A 25,457-nucleotide genomic window follows, 5' to 3' on the forward strand; every position below is an offset into this window, starting at 1 on the left:
GGATGCTGCCCAGGTATTTGAAAGATGGAGCAACTGAGAGTGGTTGGTGTTCTATAGTGAAGACAGGCATAGTGGGTGGGGGGCTGGACCTCCACTGGCATAACACCTCAGTCCTGATGGTGTTGACTGATAGACCCAGCCTGCTGTAGGCATTCACAACTGTGGCAAGGAGGGTTTGCAGGTCTTCTGGTGTGTAAGCTACAAGAGCGCAGCCAGCAGCATACTGCAGCTCAAGGACCTGCACTGCAGACAACTTGGTGGTTGCCTGGAACCTTCGGATGTTGAAGAGGTTTCCATCTAGCCTAAAGTCTATTGTGAGCCCACTACTGTCTTCCAGATCTTTATGAAAATTTTTTGTGATTGTAGTGTGCCAGCACACACCCCTGCCTCACTCCAGTGCATACATTAATGGGTGCTGATTTCTGTCCTCCTGTGGCCACCTGTGCCACCATCCCATCATGGAACTGTGATAGAATGTTCACAAATTTGCTTGGACAGCCAAACTTTCTCAGGATTTTCTTAAGTAGCTCTCGATTCACAGTGTCAAAAGCTTTGGAGAGGGTGACAAAAGCCATGGAAAGGTCCTGATGTTGTTCACGGAACTTTTCTTGTAGCCGTCTTACTGTGAGAATCATATCCACAGTACTCCTGTTCTTCCTGAAACCGCACTGTGACTCTGGCAGCAGATGTTCTGTCAAGTGCATCACCGTCCTGCATAACATGACCTTTGCTAGGACCTTGCCTGCAACAGTTAGTAGGGATACGCCATGACTGATACCGCAGATGGACTTGTCACCCCTGTTTTTGTACAGGGTGACAATATTAGCATCCCTCCATTGTTGAGGGACACTCTCCTGGTCCCAGACCTGCAGGATGTACTGATAGATTATTCTGGTGCACAAGTACCCTCCTTGTTTTAGGGGTTCTGCTAAGGCACCATCATTGCCAGGAGACTTGTTGTTCTTGAGGGAGTTGATGGCTGCAAGTACTTCTTGAAAAGTTGGTGAGTGGTCAAGTTCTGGGATGGGCAGACAAATTGGCAGCTCTTCCAGGATGGATTGGTCAGTTGGTGAGTGCTGGTTAAGTAGGGCTTAAAAATGTTCAGCCCACCTTGCCAGGATCTGCTTTTGGTCTTTCAGGGTTGTCAGGCCGTCCGTTGATTTTAAGGGTTTGATAGAGCAGTTCTTAGGGCCATATATAGTTTTTATAGAATTGTAGAAGTTGTGCATATCATTTCTGTCAGCATGTGATTGAATCTCGTGAGCTTTGTTCATCCACCATGTATTGTGCAGAGTGCGCAAGATTGTTTGTACCTCCTTAATGTGCTGTTTGCCACTGCTGCCGAAAGATGGCGGATGCAGGGCAGTTGAGGGTAGCCCTGTGTACCCTTTGCATGGTTTCCAGCAGGGATCAGAGTTCTCGTCGAACCAGTCCTGATGTTTTCTGGCTCCATAGCCCGTAGAGTCGATTACAGCTTGATGTAGCAATGAGGTTATGGAGGTCAATTTCAGATCCATGGAATTGTCAGAACTCAGAATGGCCTCAAACTCTAGTGCCATCATGCCTATAGAGGGATGTAACTCATTCTGTGCTGGGTCTGACTTTAATTTAGCAGTGTTCGGTTGCTTTTTTATGGGCTTCTTGAGATGCTGTGGAGGGCGCACTTTGATTATGGAGCTTGGTCATGATCAGACAGTGATTAATCCAGCATTCTGCACCTCTCATGGCCCGGGTCAGCAAGACATCACTAGTGTCAGTACGTCTTGTTATGATATAATCAATCGAGTGACAATGTTTAGATCGTGGGTGCATCCAGAGTGTTTTTTATTTGGTCTTCTGCTGAAACAGTGTATTCATACTGGTGAGGTCATGCTCTGCACAGTGTTAGCAGCCTCAGACCATTTGCATTAACCTGACCAACCCCATGCCTACCCAGTACTTCACTCCATATACCATTGTTGTTTTCTACCCTAGCATTAAAGTCTCCCAGAAGAAGGAGCCTGTCCTTTTTTGGGGATATGATGAAGTCCCTCATCTAGTTGCTGGTAGAAGCTGTCCTTCACACCATTGCCAGATGGTTGTGTTTGCACATATGCGCTTAACAGAGTGGCATAGCATGCCTTTGCTAGGAGAATACAGAGGGTCATTAGCCTCTCACTTAGTCCGGTGGGTGTTTTAGTGAGGCTGGGTAGAATGCTGTTCTTGATTGCCAGTCCAACACCATGCTGATGTTGTCCGTCAGGGGCATAGCCTCTCCAGAAAAAAGTGTACCAGGCATCCGGGTAGCAAAGCCATCTATTCTGTTGCCTACCAACACAGGGATCATCACCAGGTCGAATCCACGTGTTACCTTTGGCTTGGTTGGGTGGCCCTACTGACACAATTGGCCATGTCTGCGGGTGGGAAGCCTGATGTGGGTATGTGTCCTGGTCATTGCACTAGCGCCTCCTCTGGTCAGTCAGGGCACCTGTTCGGGGAGGAGAGGGAACTGGGGGGAATAGCGTGATCCTCCCATGTGCTACATCCCCTTGGCAAAACTCCTCACTGTCAGGTGGAAAGAACCGGCTGGCGACTCCACATGTATCAGAGGAGGCATGTGGTAGTCTGCAGCCCTCCCCGGATCGGCAGAGGGGGTGGAGCAGCAACCGGGATGGCTCAGAAGAGTGGGGTAGTTGAATTAGTACAATTGGGGAGGAAAAGGGGGAAAAAAGAAAAAGAAAAACGTGTACCTTTCTCCTTCCTCTCTCAGGGAGCCTTCACCCAGGAGCCTGGTTTTGCTGAGAGCAGTGATGTCCATGTTGTAGCGTCTCAGTTCCTCAGCAATCAAAGCAGTGCTTCGATGTGGTCTGTTGCCATCATTGTCAAGGACAGTCCTAACATTCCATGTTGCCAAAGTGAATGGGATAATTCTTTTGTTTTTACTGCAGGATGGAATTCCTGGTAGGCACGGTAACCTAGAAAATTGAGTGGACAATTTTTAGGCCACCTTTTCTAGGCCCCTCCCCAGTTGGGGTGAGCAGTTTGGTCTCTAAATAGGGCTGCTCAGTCACATGGGGGTCTGCCAAAAGCAGCTGCCACTCAATCCCAGATGCTAGCAACCACATACCCTGTGCCGCTGATGTGCAGGGCTCTGACTAGGAGCTCCCAGGCCAATTCTACCCTCCTCCCGTCACCAGACACCCCAACGCCATCAGACTTCAACCGGATATAAGGCCGGATATTGTACACCATGGTCAAAGGTAGAGACCTATGCAAGGAGGTTTTTAGAGTGCCACAGGGGGTGCGCAGTCCTCAGTAGCACTGTCTTTGCCATGACAGGTTGGTCCTGGTGGCAAGGGCTTATACCCAGGATGACCAGTCAACCATCATGACTGCAAGAGGCTGCCAGAAACTCCAGACTCTCAAAGAACCACCTAATGTGTGCCACCAAACACGTTGCTTTTCTCTCGGGGTGTGCTCCCCTAGTTTTTATCTCAATAGACTTCCCACAAGACAGCAGGGCAGTGGTTGGGCATGAACAGCCTCTGAGGACCACTGCAGCTCCAAAGTCCTCTACCAAGTTTGGCTGAGGCCACGAGGTGCCCAGTTACCATGTGTGGTCATGAGGAGGCCTGGCAGGGGTCTTAGTGAAGAAGAAGCTATGTACTGGCGGGGGAAGACTTACACACTGGGATGGCAAGCGGCAGCAAGCTGTAAGCGAGAGGTTAGAAAAGCAGGTGGTAAGCAAGCATGCATCTTTCCTCTAACTACTGCACTAGACAAATCACATCACTCTGTGCGAAACACAAACACACACACACACACACACACACACACACACACTCACCAGGTATTGCACCTCTGCTGTATTGTGTCCCCTGACTGATAGGTGTGTCTGCGGTGGAAACAAGGACACTCGTCCCTTTTCAGACAGTGCCCCTGGTGGAGGTAGAGGCCCGGTGGGCACTCACAACCCCCCACACACTCCTCCCTGCACTGGCCCAAGGCCACAGCATGGCTGAGTGATTGAGGAGATGTACAGCTGGGGGGGCACGAGGACACACAGTCAGAAAACACCTGACCCCTGGGACAGACCCGACCTATAGGGAGGCGAGACAGCAAAGATGTCATGGTGCGAGAGAGAAATAAGTCAGAATGCTGTCCACAAGATAAAGAAGGGAAGAGAGAGAGTCTGAAAAGGAGAGACACTCAATGACACAATTTACCTGTCTTTATGAGTGTATTTAGTGAGTGTTACAGAGAAGGATGTATGTATTTCAACAGCCAACAACAGACTTGAAAAAGGTTGATGAGATCACAGAAACAAAATTAGTTCTTCAAAGGCATCTGGGTGGCATAGCAGTCTATTCCGTTGCCTACCAACATGGGAATCACCATTTCCAATCCCCGTGTTACCTCGGGCTTGGTCGGGCGTCCCTACGACACAATTGGCTGTGCCTGCGGGTGAGAAGCCGGATGTGGGTATGTGTCCGGGTTGCTGCACCAACGCCACCTCTGACTGATCGGGGCACCTGTTCGAGGGGGGCTGGGGGGAATAGCATTATCCTCCCATGCGCTATGTCTCTCTGGTGAAACTCCTCACTGTCAGGTGAAAAGAACCGGCTGGCGACTCCACATGTATCAGACGAGGCATGTGGTAGTCTGCAGCCCTCCCCTTGATCGGCAGAGGGGTGGAGTAGCGACCGGGATGTCTCGGAAGAGTGGGGTAATTGGCCGGATACAATTGGGAGAAAAAGGGTGAAAAAAATAAAATAAAATAAAAATTAGCTCTTCAGCTCCACCTACCCCCGAAGATCATGTCTTACAAATTTCATATTAGTCCGTTATTAGTTTTTGAGACTATCTCTCTTGATACTTGGACTAAGTTTGTGTCAGCTTCTAAACCAACTACTTGTCTATTGACCCTTTACCAGCAAAACTTTTTAAAGACCTCTGGCCTTTTATGAGAACTACAATGCATACAAAGATTGCATACATATGCATACATACATTGTTAATTTATCGCTTACTACTGGCACTGTTACCAGCAGTTTTAAGACAGCTGTGGTCAAACCTCTACTTAAGAAACCAAACCTCAATCCATGGGCTATCGACCAGTCTCTAATCTTCTGTTCTTTTCTAAAGTACTAGAGAGAGTTGAGTGCTTCAGAGTTGTATATCAACAACTTTCGGGCCCATTTAGAAGAAAACTATCGATATCAACCTTTTCAATCGGCTTTCAGGGCCTGTCACTCCACTCAAACTGCTCTACTCAGAGTGGTAAATGATCTTCTGCTATCTACGGACTCTCTCCTGTGTGGATGTTTTTCACATTATGTTTTCGTGTACGTGAATGGTGTGATGTGAGTCTCCCTTGTGTGAACGTGTCGTCTGTCCTCCTGTCAGGTCTCCATGGTGATGGTGGTCGCCACCTGGACATAGCTTGGCCTCCTCCTCATCACATTCTTAATCTATCTTATAAATACATATAATTTTGTTATCCTGCTTCAATGTTGTACCCTTCTCTCTCTCTCCGATGTGTGACTAATGTTTGTTTCTTGTCTCTTCTCCTGTGTATATGAATGGTGTGATGTGAGTCTCCCCTGTCTGCATGTGTAGTCTGTCCTCCTGTCAGGTCTACATGGTGATGGTGGTGGTGTGGCTCAGGTCCTAGGCTGTTGCGCTGGCATCTGGACACTGCTTTGGCATCCTCCTCTTAACATTCTTCATATATCTAATTCCATTATAATTCTGTTATCCTTTTTCAATGTTGTATTCTGTAAATTGTGTTCTATTCTGTACACACAACACCAATTGCACATCTGTCTATCTTGGGAGAGAGATCCCTCCTCTGCTGCTTTCCCTGAGGTTTCCTCCTATTTTCTCTCCCTGTTAAAGGTTTTTTTTAGGGAGTTGGTGCTTATCCAATGCGAGGTTCTAAAGACAGAATGTTGAATTGCTGTAAAGCCCACTTGACTTAAAGGGTCTTTCTATATTCTAGCTGTGTGACTGTGAAGAGGTGATGTTTGTGTGCAGGGAAGAGATTACCGAGATGCTGAATCTTACTGACGTAGAGATGTTATGACTTGTGGCAAAGGTCATAAACCCAGTTCAAACCCAAAACCTACAAAGATTCAGATCCCTTATCCCGCTGAGCCGCATGGGCGACTAAATGGTGACAGGTCTTTACCACAGAAGGTGGGCGTCCTCCAGATAATTATGACACGCTGCTGGGCACACTCTCGGGCATAGCTGGCCAGGGTGTCACACACGGCCCCCTCCCTCTCTCTGGAGCTCAAGCTACAGTACAAATAGAGACAGGTGTCTATGTAGGCTGCTGGGTCCACCTAAACAACAGAGATAAGACTTTTAGATTAAACTCAATACTTTCTGACAGTTCAACAGCAAACTATTCAAACAGCATTTGAAAGATTTGGTTTTAAACTGCAGAAAGGAGCCTAGATAGGTGGGGGTTTGCAAACTCCATTGTATCCCAATATGCACGAGAAATAAAAAAAATAATAAAAGAAATAAAAGGCAATAAACCCCACCCACATGGCACCCTAACCAGATTAAAACAAATGCTGAGAATTATTTTCAAATACCGTGCAGAACAAATGTGCTGCAATCACAGAGTAGAGTAGAGGACAGGTTTAACTAGTAAAGATGTCAACAGCTTTTTGTCAATAACTTATCGAACACTACTGCTGTACAGTAATGATGGACAGCACAGGCTCAGCTACTGATTACTAAGGCTCGACAAGACAGACAGACAATACACTTTCATTAGCCACTGTTATGTAACTATTTGTTATATCTGAGTCATGTGCATTGTATCGAGTAATTTAAGGATATTCAAAGATACAGGCAGCCATAACCAAAGCTGAACAACATACAGCCACAGGATACTCATTCACTTAATCATTAATTGGTAAATTATGGCTTGGCAGCACAAGTTCAAGTCAGGTTACACGCAGGTGGTTGTCAATGTAGCTCACTAATTATATCTGAAAAGGTCAGAGAGACAGTCATGTATCTAAATGATAATTCATCAAACTGAAGTGCATCTCCCCAATTGTACCCGTCTGATTAACCTATTTGTCGAGCTGTCCCGGTCACTGCTCCACCCACTCTGCTGATCCGGGGAGGGCTGCAGACTAACACATGCCTCCTCTGATACATGTGGAGTCACCAGCTGGTTCATTTCACCTGACAGTGAGGAGTTTCGCCAGGGGGGCATAGCACGTGGGAGGATCATGCTATTCCCCCCAGTTCCCCCTCCCCCCTTGAACAGGCGCCCTGGCCTATTGCAGCGACCCGGACACATACCCACATCAGGCTTCCCACCCGCAGACACAGCCAATTGTGTCTGTAGAGATGCCCGATCAAGCTGGAGGTAACATGGGGATTCGAACCAGCGATTCCCGTGTTGGTAGGCAACGGAATAGACCGCCGTGCTACCCAGACACCGTGATATTCATTAAAGTGATTCCAAGGGGAGAAACCCTTAGTGAGCTAGTCACTGGAATTTTTTATTTTCTTACTCTAACTGGCAACTAAATCCTTCCGCTGAAGGTAAGTTGTTGCTCCTGTCGGTGTTTCTTTCAGCAGTTTTAGTTTTATAGTATAAGAAATTTGATGATAATACCAAGAAATTTGACAAAACAAAATCCTTTATAATTCCCCATGTTTTCCAGTAAACCAAATAGTTGAAGTAGATGGAATGTACAGTTGATCAAAATAATCTTCTCTTTGTTTCAACTATCAAGATATTTTAGCATAATTATAGCCCACTTTATGCCCAAATAACAACCACAATCATCATTCTGTTTTCATGGCAGAGTACCGTGAGATCTTGTCATTTGCATCATCAGTTGAAATCATCCTCATGTTATATGGGCACAAAAATCCAGATCAGATCAACTACTTTGAACACACATATATACACACAGACTCCAGAGACTATATTTCGTTAGGGGTGGGGAGGATCAATTCAGATACTATGCTGTGATAAATTTTAATATCCCAGCATTTCCTCTTAATTAATCAAAATGTTGCAGCACAATGACCTGCTGTTGTGAAGAAGTTTGCCGTAATGATCTGTACTTCTCTGAATGTTTGAGTTTTAATGATTTGAAAGTTTACTCTGGGCAGCATACTTGTGCTTTTGTAACACCTGGGGCTTAAAATAAATGCATCTTGTACATTTTCTTTTGATCATCAGATTTCACATCTCACTGTAGATAAGAGGGGAGGGAGCCACTAAGATATTGCTGAATTGGGGCATCCGCGTGGCATGTGGCGGTCTATTCTGTTGCCTACCAACACAGGGATCGGTGGTTCAAATCCCCACATTACCTCCAGCTTGGTCGGGTGTCCCTACGGACACAATTGGCCGTGTCTGTGGGTGGGAAGTTGGATGTGGGTATGTGTCCTCGCTGCACTAGTGCCCCCTCTGGTCGGTCGGGGTGCCTGTTCGGGGCTGGAGACTCCACATGTATCGGAGGAGGCATGTGGTAGTCTGCAGCCCTCCCCGAATCAGCAGACGGGGTGGAGCAGAGATTGGGATGGCTCGGAAGAGTGGGGTAATTGGATGGGTAACATTGGGGAGAAAAAGGGGGAGAAAATCCCCCCCCCAAAAAAAATATATTGAATTGTCAAATTGTGAGGTACCAGCCAATTCCCAGCGTACACTTGATGGGATCTGAGAAATAAAGTGAAATAACTGGAAAACAATTGGAATAACCAGTATGTATGTCAGTATGCATTAAAAAAAAAAAAGTCTGACCCTGTGGTGGCAATGAGTGAAAGGACGCTCCTGTAGTCGGTGACAAACAGACTCCGCCCTCCTGCGCAGGGCGACGTCTCCAGTGATGTCACAGCTGTGACCCAGCTCAGCCGCATCACTGCAGCCCTGGGGGACACAGGAGACACAGACGATCACTTAAACAAGATGCACCACACAGACACTCTTTCATTTACAACCAAAAGTGCACTCACTCAACAGCTCATGAAGCTAAAACTAATGGACGGACGCCCATTTACTCTCTACGACTGGAAATAGGTTAGCTAATGTTGAAACCACTGACCTCTTTTCCTAATTTGTTTGCTGCAAATTAACTTTGGGCCCCATTGCCCAATAGTCATTGCAAAATGGTAGTTTCTCCACTGTAACTCTAAAACCACTGGTGCAACTAGCAATCTGCAGCTTTATATCAACCGCTGAACAGCTGCATGCACCAGACTCAAACTCACAAAACAATTAACATTAGATGAAAAAAAATTATGTTTCAAAAGGGAAAAAAAATGCTATTCAACAGTGCATCTATCCAATGGAGTACCTCATTCTGCTGGTCAGGAACCCTCCATGAATTGCCAAAACTGGCAGCAAACTGAGACACAGTTCCACTAATTGTTGTGAAGTCATCTGTAATGAAGTCATCAGGAAACAAAACAAGTTTAAGTTGAATAGTTAAAAGCATGGGGGGGGGGGTTAATAGTGTGCGGTACATTAAAACTGCAATGCGCAAGACAAGCTCAAGCCTGAGACTTTAAGAGACCGTGTGTGTATGAAGGTGCGTGTGCGTAAACATCCCTCACCATCAGCGTTATTGTTGAAGACCCCACAGAGTCCCCTGGTGGCTGCCAGGTGTTCGGCGGTCACCGTCAGATAGACTGTGTTGGCCAGGTCAAACTTCACCCTCACCCCCTGGCTGCTCTCCACAAAAACAAAGTCGCCCAGCCAATGGACGCTGACTCCTAGAAAAGATGAACACAGAGTCAGCAAGAGGCGATATACCATAGCAATACCAAGTACATCTGTAGTTCTTGTAGTCAGTCAACAATGTGAAGAAAACATAACACATGCTGTTCATTCAAATGGTAAAGGACGGCAAGGGAATGAAGACTGTTTATTTGATGGCTAACCTACTGTGGCATGAAGCTTTGGTGTATGTCATACTGACATATTCAGCCCTGATATATTTTGGGACACACTGTGACAAAAAATGACTGCCGTGACTGATAAGAACAGCTTCTCATGATACATCACACATGCACACGCACGCACACATGCACACACACATGCACACACACACACCCCAGATACAGATACAAATGTACACACATGCTCACAGACAAATACAAGCAAGCAAGCAAAATTTTATTTATATAGCACCTTTAAAAACAGTTACAAAGTGCTTTACACTCCATACAATAAAAATGAATAAATACATAAAATAAATTGAATGATTATAAAAACATGGCATTGGGAGTAACATACCAAGCTAAAAAATGAAACAAAACAGAAGCCGGGGTGGGGGGGGACTATAAAAAGGCTTGCCTGAAAAGATGGGTTTTTGGAAGCTGCTTAAAACAGTCCAAAGATTCAGCAAATCTAATGGATTGGGGGAGAGTATTACAGAGGCTTGGGGCTAAGACTGCAAAAACCTGGTCACCTCTTGTTTTGCAGTTGGAGTGGGGAATGGATAAAAGACTGAGGTTTGAGGATCGGAGTGGTCAGGAAGTGGAATGAGGAACGAGAAGATCAGAAATATAACTGGGGGCAAGCTCATGCAGTGCTTTAAATGTAATCAATAAGATCTTATAAGTTATTCTGAGTTTTACGGGAAGCCAATGGAGGGATGCAAGAATAGGGGTAATATGGGGCCTATGGCTAGTTCTAGTTAGTAGTCTAGCAGCTGCATTCTGAACTAACTGTAGACGATTTACAGTAGCTTGGCTGAGGCCAGAGTAGAGGGAGTTACAGTAATCTAGTAGACGGGAGAAAATAAAAGTGTGAATTAATTTTTCGATATCCTTAAAAGCCAAAATATTTCTGATTTTTGCAATATTTCGTAGCTGAAGAAAACACGATTGGACAAGCTTAGTAACATGGTGATTGAAAGACATTTTCTGGTCAAAGATGATACCAAGATTTATAGTGGTAGGTTTGACGTTTGAATGAAGTGGACCAATAAACTGATCAACTGCAGTGGCAAAGTTCTCAGGACCAATTAAGAGAACTTCAGTTTTCTCGGGATTTAGATGGAGGAAATTAAGGGACATCCAGTCTTTGGTTGCAGCTAAACAACCATGGAGGGAGGACAGTTGATTCAGGTTATTGGGTTTGGCAGAGAAATAGATCTAAGTATCATCAGCATAACAGTGGTATAACATGTCTTGAAAGTGATTAAACAAATGACCCAGAGGAAGCATGTATAAAGAAAAGAGGATTGGCCCAAGAACAGACCCCTGGGGGACTCCGTACTGTAGGGGAGCTGATGAGGATACAAGATTGTTAATAGAAACATAAAAATAGCTATTTGTCAGATAGGAGCGAAACCAATTTAATGCTGTACCAGAAATGCCAACCCAATTCTCCAACCTAACAAGTAAGAAGGCATGATCGATGGTATTAAAGACAGCAGTTAAATCTAGGAGAATGATAATAGTGTATTCACCTTTATCAGCATGCATAAGAATGTCATAGGACACTCTTAGTAATGCAGTCTCAGTACTATGCTTGTGACAAAAGCCGGACTGAAATTTATCAAAAATGTTATGACCCTCAGTCAGCTGAAGGATTTGGTCTGAAACAATTTTTTCAAGGATTTTGGATAAGAAAGAAAGTTTGGAAATAGGTCTATAATTCTCTACCCTTGCCAGATCAAGGGAGGGTTTTTTGAGGAGGGGCTGAACACAGGCAATTTTAAAGTAGTCAGGTACAGACCCGGATGTGAGTGAGTCACTGATGATAGAAAGCAGGCAGGGACCTAAGCCATGGAGGATGGATTTTAAAAATTTGTTGGACTATATCACAGGGACTGGAGAGGGGACGCATGAAGTTTACAGTATTAACAAGGACCTGAAGAAATACGGGAGCAAATTCCGACATTAAAATCGGTCTATTATCGGTCTAAAATACAGATCTATACAGCCACTACAAGCATCCCCATGTCTTTTCTGAAGCGTGAGGGACTAAAATTAAAGTTAGTTGATTAATTAATTAATCAATCAATCCAATAATTCTACACACGCGTCACATTACAACAGACAGATACAGCTATCTGGGTGTAAACAAGAAGAGCGGTCTATTCCACTGCCTACCAACACGGGGCTCGCTGGTTCGAATCCCCATGTTACCTCCGGCTCGGTCAGTGGTCCCTACAGACACAATTGGCCGTGTCTGCAGGTGGGAAGCCGGATGTGGGTATGTGTCCTGGTCGCCGCACTAGCGCCTCCTCTGGTCAGTCAGGGCGCCTGTTCAGGGGGGAGGGGGAACTGGGGGGAATAGCGTGATCCTCCCACGCACTACGTCCCCCTGGCAAAACTCCTCACTGTCAGGTGAAAAGAAGCGGCTGACAACTCCACATGTATGGGAGGAGGCATGTGGTAGTCTGCAGCCCTCCCCGGATCGGCAGAGTGGGTGGAGCAGCGACCGGGATGGCTTGGAAGTGTGGGGTACTTGGCCCGATACAATTGGGGAGAAAAAGGGGGGAAATCCAAAAAAAATTAAAAAGAATAGTGCTATATGAATGCAGTCCATTTAACATTTAACATTAAATGAACTGAGCTGATTCAGAAGAGCCACCGTTTCAGGAAAAAGGAACAGGTAATACTGTATGATTTACTCTTTGAAATACTGTTTGACCTTGGTCTACCGTACATATGCAGACGAACAGACATGCTCTGCCTAACCTCAAACACACGATGCTGTAGCAAATCAAAGGTTTTATGACAAGTTTTATGATAAGACACCGCGACACAACCATTTTGGTAAAATGGTTTATGTTTACACACACATACTAAAAATGAACCTAGTTGAGTTGTTTTACGACAACTCTCAGTCTTCATTTTGGAAAAGTCATTTCACACACACACACGCGCACGCGCACGCGCACGCGCACACGCACGCACACACACACACACACACACACACACACACACACACACACACACACACACACACGCACACACACACGCTGAAAATGAAACTGAGATGTTTTCTGTCAGCAAACAGTAGGTTACCATTTTGGAAGAGCGGTTCTCCGTGTGGGACAGGGAGGCTGTTGAGCGTTAAGTTCCTGTGGTGAACTGAAACCAGGTCTAGACCCAGCATCATCCTAAGAGCCTGAAGGGAGAGGATAATTTACACATAATCAGTTTACACAAAAAGGAAAGGAAAAAAAACGCAGGTAATTAATTTGCATTTATTTATTTATCTAAAAAAGGGGGGGGGGCTGCAGATTACCACATGCCTCCTCTGATACATGTGGAGTCCCCAGCTGCTTCTTTTCACCTGACAGTGAGGCGTTTTACTGACAGTGAGGCGTTCCACCAGGGGGACGCAGTGCGTGGGAGGATCACACTATTCCCCCCAGTTCCCCCTCCCCCCCTGAACAGGCGCTGCCCAAGCAACCAGAGGAGGCGCTAGTGCAGCGACCAGGACACATACCCACATCCTGCTTCCCACCCGCAGACACGGCCAGTTGTGTCTGTAGGGACGCCCAACCAAACCAGAGGTAACACGGGGATTTGAACCGGTGATCCCCGTGTTGGTAGGCAACAGAATAGACCGCCATGCCACCCAGACACCCCATTAATTTGCATTTAAATAGTTTCCTGCCTGAAACTGAAGGTCCTGTATATTGAAGGTCGTGGTATATTTCATGTGTATATTCCCTGCACATGAAACTGCCTAGTTGTGCAGGGAAACTACCAAAGAGATTGGCCATCGTTGTTTTTTAGCTGCAGCTACATTACCTCCTGAATACTGCTTCATAGTCTTTGCTTCATAGTCATTGCATAGTAGTGACTCAACTGAGACTGTAAGAATTACAACATGGCCTACCAACACGGGATCATGGTTCGAATCCCCGTGTTACCCCCTGCTTGGTCGGGCATCCCTGCAGACACATTGGCCATGTCTGTGGGTGGGAAGCCAGATGTGAGTATGTGTCCTGGTCGTTGCACTAGCACCTCTTCTGCTTGGTCGGGCACCTGTTCAGGGGGGAGGGGGAACTGGGGGGAATAGTGCTACGTCCCCCTGGCGAAACTCCTCACTGTCAGGTGAAAAGAAGCGGCTGGCGACTCCACATGTATCAGAGGAAGCATGTGGTAGTCTGCAGCCCTCCCCGGCTCAGCAGAGGGGGTGGAGCAGCAACCGGGACAGATTGGAAAATAGGGTAATTGGCCAAGTAAAATTGGGGGGAAAAAATGGGAAAAAATCCAAAAAACAAAAAAGAATTACAACATAGCAATGTTTGAGGGTAAAAGTGAAACTAGCAGTTTAAACATCTTCACTCAAGAGAAGAGGAAGTCATAGGTCTGGTTAGATCAAGCTCTTTCTTTAAATTGAGGAATCAACGCTTTGTCCTACCTTGCTGCAATCTCCTCTTCCATCACAGACCGTGCTACTGTAGACAGCCCAAGTCCCATCAGAGGAGGAGGCCAGCAGATAGGTGCAGCTGCCCTGGAAGTTGAAGTGCTTCCTGTCAAAGGAGCGATAGTGGGTCCCACCCCAGGTCATGCAGGTGGCTGAGCCTTGGGGGTCCCTGGTGTTAACAAGCAGACCCCCACGTACCACAGGGGACGTCTGGAAGTCTGAACACAAAAACACAGAGAATAGTGCATGTAACTCAACATTCAAATATATAAAATTAGACAAAATGACCCAATATATAGGCGAGAGAGAGAGAGAGAGAGAGAGAGAGAGACAGAGAGAGAGAGAGAGAGAGAGAGAGAGAGAGAGAGAGAGAGAGAGAGAGAGAGAGAAAGAGAAAGAGAAAGAGAAAGAAAGACATGTCTCCTGTAAGGATGTTTCCCTCTAACAGTGTTACAATATAAAATATTCATGTTAATGTATGTATATATTATTTTGAGTATAATTAACTACTTATAACATGTCCATTGTCCTTAAACAGCTAATATAATGTGTGGACATCTTCCCCTAAGGGGGTTTTCTCTGTTATGCAGAATTTGCAGTGTTCTGCGTCAAAATGCCCCTTTATTGAGATCAACATTTGAGCAAATACTCTCAAACCATGGAACAAGCCAAATGGCTTCTTTGGATTTATTGGAATTATTGCTTTGGGTACACACTGCAGTTTAATGAAGAAAGACTCTTTGTCATTGTAAGCAAGCATACAATTAAATTCATCCTCTGATGTTGCCTCATGGTGCAGTACAACCCCGGCTCCAGCCCCGCAGCCTCACACTAGCTATGCAACATTTTCACTACCGCTGTAACACTACGCTTGTGGGTAGACCAGAGGGAGGGGTATGGTAAACCATATCAGTTGTGTACGCTCTCTTGCAATGGTGTATTTTGAAACTAGTTATTTCAGTATTGTTTTTACATTGAATTGTTCTTTTAGTTCACCATTAGGCTAACTTTTATATTAAAAACGTTTTTATCAAAAAAAGTGTATTAAAATATATATTTATTGAATTACTCCGCATGCCCGCGTTAATGGCCTCGCGTGCCACCGTGGGCACACGTGTCATAGATTGCTGATCCCTGCATTATAGGGAAGAATGGGCACGTATTGCAAAAATATTGTTCATCGCACAAAAGTCGTTGCGACCAATCATGAAATGTAATCGTAGCCGGTGGCAATAATCGTCAACTACTGAACTATAAACTGGCCTTTGAAGATGGAGTTAATGTTGAGTTTAGGGTTAGGAAAAGGGTTAGTTAAGGTTTGGGATTTTGACTCTTAACATAATTTTTTTGTCCCCATGAGGATATATAAACAGATGTGTGTGTGTGTGTGTGTGTGTGTGTACATACACACAGGGTGTTGTGATGCGTCTAGTGCAGCAGTGTGTAGTTGGAGGGAAGGTGCATGTGTTCTTCCAACCCGCTTGTGTCCTTCCTGCCCTTAGCTTGCTCCCGCTGGCTAGCCTTTGTGGCGAATAGGGAAGCATCCTAGCGTGTAAGCCTTCCCTTGCCAGTACATAGCCTCTCCTTCACCAAGACTCCTGCCAGGCCTCCCCGTGGCCACACGTGGTAACTGGGGTCTTGCGGCCCCAGGCTAACGTGGCAGGGGATCTCGGAGCAGCAGTGGGCCCCAGAGATATGGTGTGCAGGCCCACCCTGGTGGACACGCCCTGGCACCTATCAACCACTGCCCCGCTGCCTTGTGGGTGAGTCTGGAAGACATAAGGCTAAGGGAGCTTACCCCAACAGAAAAACAAGCTGTGGAGGCACGCTTCGAGGCGGTTTCCGAAAAACCGGATTTCCAGCAGCCCCCTGCAGTTGTGTGGAGGTGCCGGTCGTCTAGGGATCCCCCTTGCCATCGGAACCATCTCCTCTACAATCAAGTCATGTGGCGTTGGGAGAAGCGCACCCCCCATGCCACTTTAAAAATCATCTCTGCGCAGGTATCTTCTGCTATCTGAGTCCTCAAAGGACCCACAAATAGAAGAACATGGTCATCATCGGGCACGATGGACAACCAGCAAGCAAGTGTGTGTGTGTGTGTGTGTGTGTGTGTGTGTGTGTGTGTGTGTGTGTGTGTGTGTGTGTGTGTGTGGCCACGTATTCACTGACCAGGGAGGAGGGTGTAAGTGCAGGACAGGCAAGTCTGGTCAGAGGCGTTCCTCCAGCTTAGCCCCCACAGGCTGCTACAGCACTGCTCCATGGGCATCAGGGAGGAGTTGTGGACCCCGGGGAACTCCTCACAGTTCCACGTGGAGTAACAGCGGCCACGCGTGCCCACACCTGAGAGGAAGAGGAGGACGGAGGGACAGCAGGAGCAAAAGGTGGGGAGGGTGGACAGAGTGAGATAAGACGGAAAGAGGATGGACGAGAGTCAGAAAGAGGAGGAAGACGAGAGAGAGAGACAGAGAGAAGAACAAAGGTTAAATGGGAGGAAAAGTTGAGGTTATTTATAATCTGATCCAGTGTCCTGATGAAGTCGCTGGACTTACTGGAATCACTTGTCCTATAATTCAATTTTAAGGTGTTAGCTTTACTAAATAATGGGGCCGGACGTTTGTTCCAGTAAGAATGAAATCACTGGGGTTTGACCCCTGAAACTCGGTTACGCAAGCAGATTCATGAACATCATGAGCCAAGTCAAACTTTGATTAGTTTGCTGTGCTCTAGCAAGGAAATAAGCAAGAAGGTTATTATGAAACTATTAAATCAGGAACCAAAGGGAAGAAAAAAGGGAAAAGGAAATAGAAGAAAGAATGCAAGAAAGAAAGAAAGAAAGCCACTTTATTTTGTCATTGAGTATGATGACAAAATAAAGGTTACAATGAAATGTGTCTTCTGCATTTAACCCATCCTATTGTATAGGAGCAGTGGGCAGCTGCAGCGCCTGGGGACCAACTCCAGTTCTTCTTTCCATTGCTTTGCTCAGGGGCACAGACAGGAGTATTAACCCTAACATGCATGTCTTTTTGATGGTGGGAGGAAACCGCAGCACCCAGAGGAAACCCACACAGACATGGAGAGAACATGCAAAATCCGCACAAAAAGGACCTGGAATGGCCTGGGGTTCAAACCCAGGACTTTCTTGCTGTGAGGCAACAGTGCTAATCACTGGGCCACTGTGCCCAGTGGTTAGCGGTTCGTGTGTAAAATGATAAAAATACAAGTCCAGGCCAATGATTTCTGGACAGAAAATATTTAATTTGGAGAGCTGTCGGTTTTCTGGCTTTTTAAATATGAATTGTTGTTAAAGAAAATATGGCTTCTTGTTCTTACCCTGTGAACACCGAGGTCCTCCCCAGCCCTCACAGCAACTCTGTACTGTCTTATTGACCTTCTGACTCTCCATCTCTGGAGGTCTGTGGGAGACAGACACACAAAGAAACCTTGCTGCGGGCAAAATGAACATTTCCCTGAGAAACTGTTAAATTACTTACATTGACAGGTAATTCTTTGACAGAGCTTAATCTTAATAGTCTCAAACTGCCGCATCCTATTAAGTACAGCGACTACAGTTCGCATTATTTGAAATGGACTATCAAACTCAGGAGAAGGCACATTCTCACAATGTACAGGTCACCCACATTTAGGGCTTGGCGATATGGATGAAATCAAATATCACGATATTTTTGGACCAAATACCTCAATATCGATACTGTGACGATACTGTGGGGATGACTATTGGTGCTTTCTCAAAACATTTAAACAATCAGATTTTTGAAGTGGATAAAGGCAAATTATAGAACAGCCTGGTAAATTCAGAAAATTAAATCTCTTTACTATAATGCAGCCTTTAAAGCCAGGAAAAGACAACACTTATGTCATATCACGATATTACGATACCCCAAATCCCAGATGATATCTAGTCTCATATCATGATAACGATATAATATTGATATATTACCCAGCCCTACCCACATGTTAATCCAATCTAAATTCACAGGTGTGAGACTCCTTTATAGAAGAAAAACATATTAGAAGGAAAAGGATAAGTTATTGTGAAATGTTTGAATCTGAAGTCAGCCTTTGGATGAGCAGAAACCTTCCCATTGGACTATACTCGGTATATCAGAGAGGATAACAGGGATTTGATGGGGGATAAAACCTTTGGAAGGAAGTGGGATGCAAATGGTGAGGCATCAAACAACTCAGATTTTATTTACTACCAGTTACTGAATGAAGTCCCAAGTCTGTCATCACAGTTCAATTTATTTCAGCTTATTTGGTTTAGTTCAGTTTCACTTAAGTGACTCATGAGGTCACAGTAAAAGGAGTAAATGAACCATAAGAAATGTGAACATGTTGAAAGAACTGATAAAACTCTAGCCAGGAATTATATCACCCTGCATCTCTGAGAAATACTCATTTGAGACAACCATTTATTAAGTCAAAGTGTATGCTACATGCAAAAAGGGAGGAGGTCAGTCAGCAAGAAGTTCCTCCAAGTGTTTAAGTTAAAATAGTAATCTTTATCCAGTCACATCTGTTTTTGGTCAGACTGAGATAATGTTATCTGGAATTACCTAGAAGCTTTACAGTAAACATCCATATTGAACATGAAGTAAACACTTGGAAAACACTTGGAAATGTGTTCAGTTCAGAGTGTATGTCTGGGACTAGTTCTTTTATTTCCAATGTGGGTGCTTAGCTAGCTAAAATGTTTACGGTACAGGATAATGTCTGGCTCATGAACTCTGCTGCGTACATATCCTCTTTGTTCTCCTTCCCAGGGAACACAGTTTTGGATCTGTGACTTATCACTTTATTGCGGTTGGAACAGTTCAGAAGGGTGCGGCTAATGCAATCCACAGTTGGAAGCTCCACAGAAATGGAGAGTGAAAAAAATTATAAATGTAAATAAATAAATAGAAAAGGCAAGTGATACGCATGACAACTTGATCAAATATGTTGCTGTCATTGGTCACAGGTTTCTTTATTACCAAGAAAATATGCACCCTACAGAATCCAGTGCTGGGTCTAAAATGTGATGTGTCCCAATATTGAATGAGACTGAGAACCTGAGGTTATGCGCGTAACCTGCCGGTAACATCCTAAACAGTGTCAGCTGTGGATTGACTACCACCTTACTTGTATAAGAAGCAGGATGCCTTGGGACCCTGTTGTTTGTAATACAATGCAATTCCATCGTCCCCTCCATGTTTGGCCCGCATCCTGTCCACATCCAGCCTCCAGCCCTGGGTGTTGTACCGGTACACCTCAGAACAACCTACTTCAAGCTGCAGACGGGGGGACAGGACCCGCTCCACCCTCTCCTCCACCATGTGTTCGCACCAGTGTCTGGAGATGGGAGTCCAGAACAAAAACAACAATAACAACAACAAAAATTGGTCCTCTGTATTGTTTGAAATGCAAGTACAAGTTGGAATTAATTTTCATGTGCGCTAAGATTACAATACACAATAAGTTGATGTATATGAAGAGAAAGCAAAAAAAAGACTCATCAATCAATTCAAACCGAATAAAATGATCAGAAACAACTTTTACGGTGCAGTGTGTTGGTCAAGTAGTGAACCATTTTGCTCATTAGCATTTCAAATCATTTTTGGAATTACATTCAATATCAGAGAAAGTTGAATCAGTTCATCTTGGACTCAACGTTTATTAAGAGAAAATTTTCATCACTCATCTAAGTAACCTCTTCAGTTTCAACTGACTGCAGGTATCCCCATGCCTATAAACAATACAGTGGCATAACACCCAAACCAATGATCAGTTTCATATGCGAATAGGTGTGACCATTAACTAGAGTTACAATGGCCATGTGTGGTATTCACAGAGGATTTGGGAATAGCTGCAATCACAACATTGTAAAATGATGACAGATGTACTCTTAGGCCCCATCTCGGTTCAGGGATGGTGATTCCCTCTTCAAAATAGATGGCCTCTTTGACTCCCTGTTCAAACCAGCGTTCCTCCCTATCAAGGATGTGCACATCCTCATTCTTGAAAGAGTGGCCACTGGCCTGTAGATGAATGTAGACTGCAAAGTCCTGACCTGACATGTTAGCTCTTCTGTGCTGTGCCATCCTCTTGGCCAGCGTTGGGGAAACCAAACAGATGCTGGCCAAGAGGGTGGCACAACACAGAAGAGCTAACGCATCAGGTTCAGGACTCCACAGTCTACATCCTTCTACAGGGCCACTTTTTCAAGGATGAGGATGTGTACATCCTTCATAGGGAGGAACGCTGGTTTGAACGGAGAGTCAAAGAGGCCATCTATGTTAAGAGGGAACGGCCATCCCTGAACCGAAGGGTGGGGGTGGGGGGTGGGGGGCTAAGAGTACATCTGTCATCATCTTACAATGCTGTGATTGCAACTATTCCCAAATCCTCTGTGAATACTACACATGGCCATTGTAACTCAGCACTTAATGTTCTGCCAAGTTATGTTGCACTCAACCCCCTCCCAAGTCCATGAGCTAATGGTCACACCAATTCGCATATGAAATTGATCGTTGGTTTGGGCGTTATGCCACTGTATTGTTTATAAGGGTGGGGATACCTGCAGTCAGTTGAGACATGGCGAAGTCACTTAGACAAGTGATGAAATGTTTCTCCCGCTCAACGTTGTGTCCAGATGAACTGATTCGACTTTCTGTGATTTCCTTACCTGGATTATTGAGCATGCATAAAGACATTCATTCAGTGTCATAGTATATGCGAGATTGGTTAATTTCAGGGATGTGAGATAATGTAGTTTTTTAAAACACTAAAAAGCAACTTCGGTTATTATTATCAGTATTATTAGTTTTAATAAACCTTTATTTAACCACTGTCACCCTTAGATTCTGAATCTATTTTTCCGAGGAAGACCTGGCCGAGCAACATTACAAATAACAGTTTCTGACAAAATAACGTAAAATCTATGCTTTGTTCATTTCAACCAGTCACCCCAGAGGTATTATCATTTCATCACCAGCACCTAAAGAAAGGTTTTATTCAAATGTTTTAAACTGTTTCCTTCCTTTGTAAAATTGGGAGTTTGCATAGTGGTAAGATTTATCATGGAACCACTGTAGAGATCCCGACTGGGTTTGTTGTGGTGAGTCCAAACTCTGCCCAGTGTTAATATATAAAATACATCTACGTGTGTCTGCTCACACCTGGTAGTATTTATCAAACATTTCAAAGTAGTCATATTCATCAAGAATCACCGATGAGATGATCCAAGGGTGCAAGTCATTGATTTTTGACATGCACTGTTGAGGGAGGCTTAGCAGATAATGAGCCCGGCGGCGGTGCTTTGACCACAGGCGTCGTAACAAGTTGGGAGTTTCGGTCCGCCTCCCACTTCTCACAACCAAACTCACTCTCTCACATCTCGGCTCATTTCATATCACTTCCTTGCCTCGTGTTCCCCGTCTCTCCCTCCTACCCCTGTATATTCTATCAAAAAATGCCATTAACTGCTGCTTGGAGCCATCCCTACCCGAGTCCCGTCACCATCCGCAGTCCAAGCAAAGACAGCAGTAGAGCCTCCATGGTCTTCCCTCTGTCAACGATCCTGATTAAAATTCCTAGGAAAAGGGTTAAAATGATAAACATCGGATACACTCGTAGCATATTGGGATGCAGAATGACAAAAAATGTGTATCTTCGCTCACTATAATCCATTATATTCATTATTAATCCATTACAGTTCAAGTATATGGATATATTCAGAACAATCAGCACTCTATCAAGTAATTCAATTTTTTTTCTTCTTCTGTTAAGTCAATTCCATTCAGGCTTTAAGAATAAACACAAAGTTGCCCGAATTTTCAGATTTTCTACAAGGTAGATAAAGCTTGATCATACCAAATCACAATGCTTTACAGTACTGCCTGTAAGCTTTATAACCAATCAGCAAAAAAATTGGTATTGTGTTATCAAAATCTCCTCTTCTTCATCATGCAACATATTCAGAACTGAGTGTTGTTGTGGGGTCCAGTACATTTTGTTTGCGTGCTTTCACGCTGACACCACATCAAAAACAGGTGCACCTACCTTTAAAGTGCTTTATGGAAGATCTTGGGGTCTCTGGGTCCTTTAAGTAATTCCTCAATTTCTAACCCAGTGAATTAAATCTGATGTTTTTCTCGTGTTTTTCTTTTCCAATTCCTTCAATATTCTTTTTCTTTATTCCTTCTGTCCGTCAGCTTCTGATATAGTCCTCAGTGAAGTGATATGTTGTTGCCTTATGGGGGTATCGCTGCCCCTGACGCCGGGTTTTAAATGCGGGGGGTGATTCGTAAGACGCACCGTGCCATCTGAGGACATTGTTATTGGCTATACGTGTTAAGGTCACAGCTGGGAGGGCAGGTATTGGCCACCTGACTTTTGACGGACACATCCCCTGACCTCGCCCCCGTCAAACAGTACGGGACGCTGTGGACAAGGAGGCCGCAGAGGGGGACAGAGGGATGGTAAAATGTGTTATTGCATGAGTGAGAGTGAGTGTGTGTGTGGGGGGGGTGGGGGGTGGAGCTGCACCCACTAGATGAAGAGATGTTTGTCAGTCTAATCCTATAATGAGAGGTGTTTCGGGAAGGATGGTGGGGGCGTTTATTCAATGAAGCGTGTCTATAGACAGGGGGCCCAACGGCTTTCAGACAAGCCAATATGCCGCATCTGACCTCCCGACCCCGCGGCAAGGAGACTCAAACACAGCTGTCACCATGGTACACCTTGGCCTGTGCTAGGAGGAGAAAGGAGGCGCCATCATCATCACTTGGGTTTAATTTTATCATACGTTCCACGTGGCTTCCCAGTTTTCACCTATCTGCTTCATAGTTTTTTTTTTCAAAAGGGTGCAAAACATACCAGCATTTAGTCACCACAGCCCAATAAGTGAAATCCTTTGTCATCATTGACGTCTCCCTCCTCTGCTTTGTCCAGCTCCCCTCAGTGTCAATAGGAGCACTGGAGCCCTTTTGTATCTTAACAGTAATTGAAAAGAGATGAGTCACTGCTGGCTATCATTAGTCACCATGTATAAGAAGGCTGAGTGGGAGGGAATGTGTGTGTGTGTGGGGGGGGGGAGTTGAGAATAAGGCTGTGGAGAGAATGGAGACAAAATTACTGCGCATAATGTGTTTCCTAATAAGTAGTCAGAAATTACAGAATTTTCAACAAGGTGGATAAAAATTGAAAAATACCAAAATCAGAAAGCTTCACAGCCCAGGTCTGAAAGCCTCATAACCGATAATCCATAAACAACTATTTTTCACAGTTCGTATTGATACGAATGGTGCAAGGACAGTGGTGCTTTGCATAAACTGTTCAGCGTCACTAGACGGTTCATTGGATGAAGACTCTGGGTAACAGTAAATAGTACGAATGACCTTCAATAAATTCTCTTCAATTCAATTCAATCCAGCAAATTAAACAAGCTTCCAATTCAAACTGACAGGTTTAAAAGTCAGCCAGAATAAACATTCAGTAAGTTAGGGGGACTGGCGTGCAGTACGGCTGCAGCTGTAAACAGAAACGTGGTGAAGGTCCGGTAAGTCGGCTATTGTAAATGGTAAGCTGATGGATGGTTGTTGCACTGGGCAACTCTCGGCTGTGAATTAATGTGTGCAACTGTATGGTAGGAGGGAGGCTACTCATGTACAGTAAGAACTATCTTTGATTAACAAAGGTTTATAAAAGAAATGGTTTGGGCGTCTATTCCGTGGTCTATTCCGTTGTCTACAAACACGAGGATTGCCAGTTCGAATCCCCGTGTTACCTCCGGCTTGGTCAAGTATCCCTACAGACACAATTGGTCGTATCTGCGGGTAGGAGCCGGATGTGTCCTGGTCGCTGCACTAGTGTCTCCTCTGGTCGGTCGGGGTGCCTGTTCGGGGGGGGGGGGGGTAGCGTGATCCTCCCATGCCCTGATGAAACTTCTCACTGTCAGGTGAAAAGAAGTGGCTGGTGACTCCATATGTATCGGAGGAGGCATGTGGTAGTCTGCAGCCCTCCCTGGATCAGCAGAGAGGGTGGAGCAGTGACCGGGATGACTCGGAAGAGTGGGCTAATTGGCTGAATACAACTGGGGAGAAAAGGGGGGGGGTCATACGCAGACAAGGAAGTAAAAAAACCCTATGAAGAAATTCACTGAAGGTTGACTCAGTTCATCTGACCACAATGTTGTAAGACACACTTCCGACACATAGCCACAGAATAGCTGCAGGATCAGGGAATAGTTGCGGTGTCTATGCCATTGTCTATGTCTAGACAATGAAGAGGTCCCTTGCATGGGTGATGAAATGTTTCTCTCAATAAACATTGTGGCCAGATGAACCGATTCAACTTTCTGTGATTTCCTTACCTGGATTATTGAGCATGCATAAAGACATGCGAAGAAAAAATGATAACAGCAATATATTTTTTAATATACTTTTTATAACTTTGATCTTCATACACTGATACTTATAAAATGTGAAATGATATCAAAAGCAGTAACTGCACAGTGCAAAACGGATAAAACTACAGAAGTTTTTCATATTAAGTACTGGAAGATGAAGCAGTTATTTGTGAAACTAGTCTCTCTGCATCTCAAGGGTTGAAATCTTGTTAGGTCACATACAATATAAAGTTGTCCCTTGAAACTTGTTTGATGAAATGATGTGAAGGAAATTAAAGACTAAAGTCCATCCTCGTTGCAACAGGTGAACGGCGAGTTGTGAAACATCAATCAGAAGTTACTGTCCACTAAAAGATTACCATGAAAGAAGACAAACTTAAACATGCATTTGCAACATGCATTTTTGGTGCAAAACGTTTTCTGTAGCTGGTGTAGCCAAGTTCATTTAATAATTTCTTCTGATGGGAGAGGACATAACCTCTGGATTACAATAGCAGAATGTCAGAGAGTAGGGTTCTGCAGAAATCTATATTTATCTTTCCTGTCTCACTAAGTTTTCTTGGATGCTCATCATTCAGACACTGCAACAAAGCAAGTGGATTCGGCAAAAATCTCAAAGATAGTATTTATACTGAGAGCTCCCAGTTTAACATCTATTGTGCTTAATATTAGAGTGAGAGT

General features: G+C 44.7%; 1 protein-coding gene across 1 annotated transcript in view; it reads right to left on the bottom strand.

Moving 5' to 3' along the window:
- The window catches only part of sspo (SCO-spondin), a 172,151-nt gene extending 150,226 nt beyond the window's left edge, over positions 1 to 21,925 (bottom strand). The window contains exons 1-11 of the mRNA XM_056299211.1: positions 21,873 to 21,925; positions 19,511 to 19,720; positions 17,699 to 17,781; positions 16,535 to 16,705; positions 14,360 to 14,583; positions 13,009 to 13,111; positions 9,580 to 9,738; positions 9,321 to 9,406; positions 8,768 to 8,893; positions 6,170 to 6,326; positions 3,827 to 4,079 (exon numbers count right to left, since the gene is read on the bottom strand). Of these exons, the coding sequence (XP_056155186.1) occupies positions 3,827 to 4,079; positions 6,170 to 6,326; positions 8,768 to 8,893; positions 9,321 to 9,406; positions 9,580 to 9,738; positions 13,009 to 13,111; positions 14,360 to 14,583; positions 16,535 to 16,705; positions 17,699 to 17,781; positions 19,511 to 19,720; positions 21,873 to 21,925 (1,625 nt within the window). The remainder of the gene's footprint in view (positions 1 to 3,826; positions 4,080 to 6,169; positions 6,327 to 8,767; positions 8,894 to 9,320; positions 9,407 to 9,579; positions 9,739 to 13,008; positions 13,112 to 14,359; positions 14,584 to 16,534; positions 16,706 to 17,698; positions 17,782 to 19,510; positions 19,721 to 21,872) is intronic.
- Positions 21,926 to 25,457: the final 3,532 nt, after the last annotated feature.

This window comes from Lampris incognitus, chromosome 19, assembly GCF_029633865.1.
Source record: "Lampris incognitus isolate fLamInc1 chromosome 19, fLamInc1.hap2, whole genome shotgun sequence".
Classification (NCBI taxonomy): Eukaryota; Metazoa; Chordata; class Actinopteri; order Lampriformes; family Lampridae; genus Lampris; species Lampris incognitus.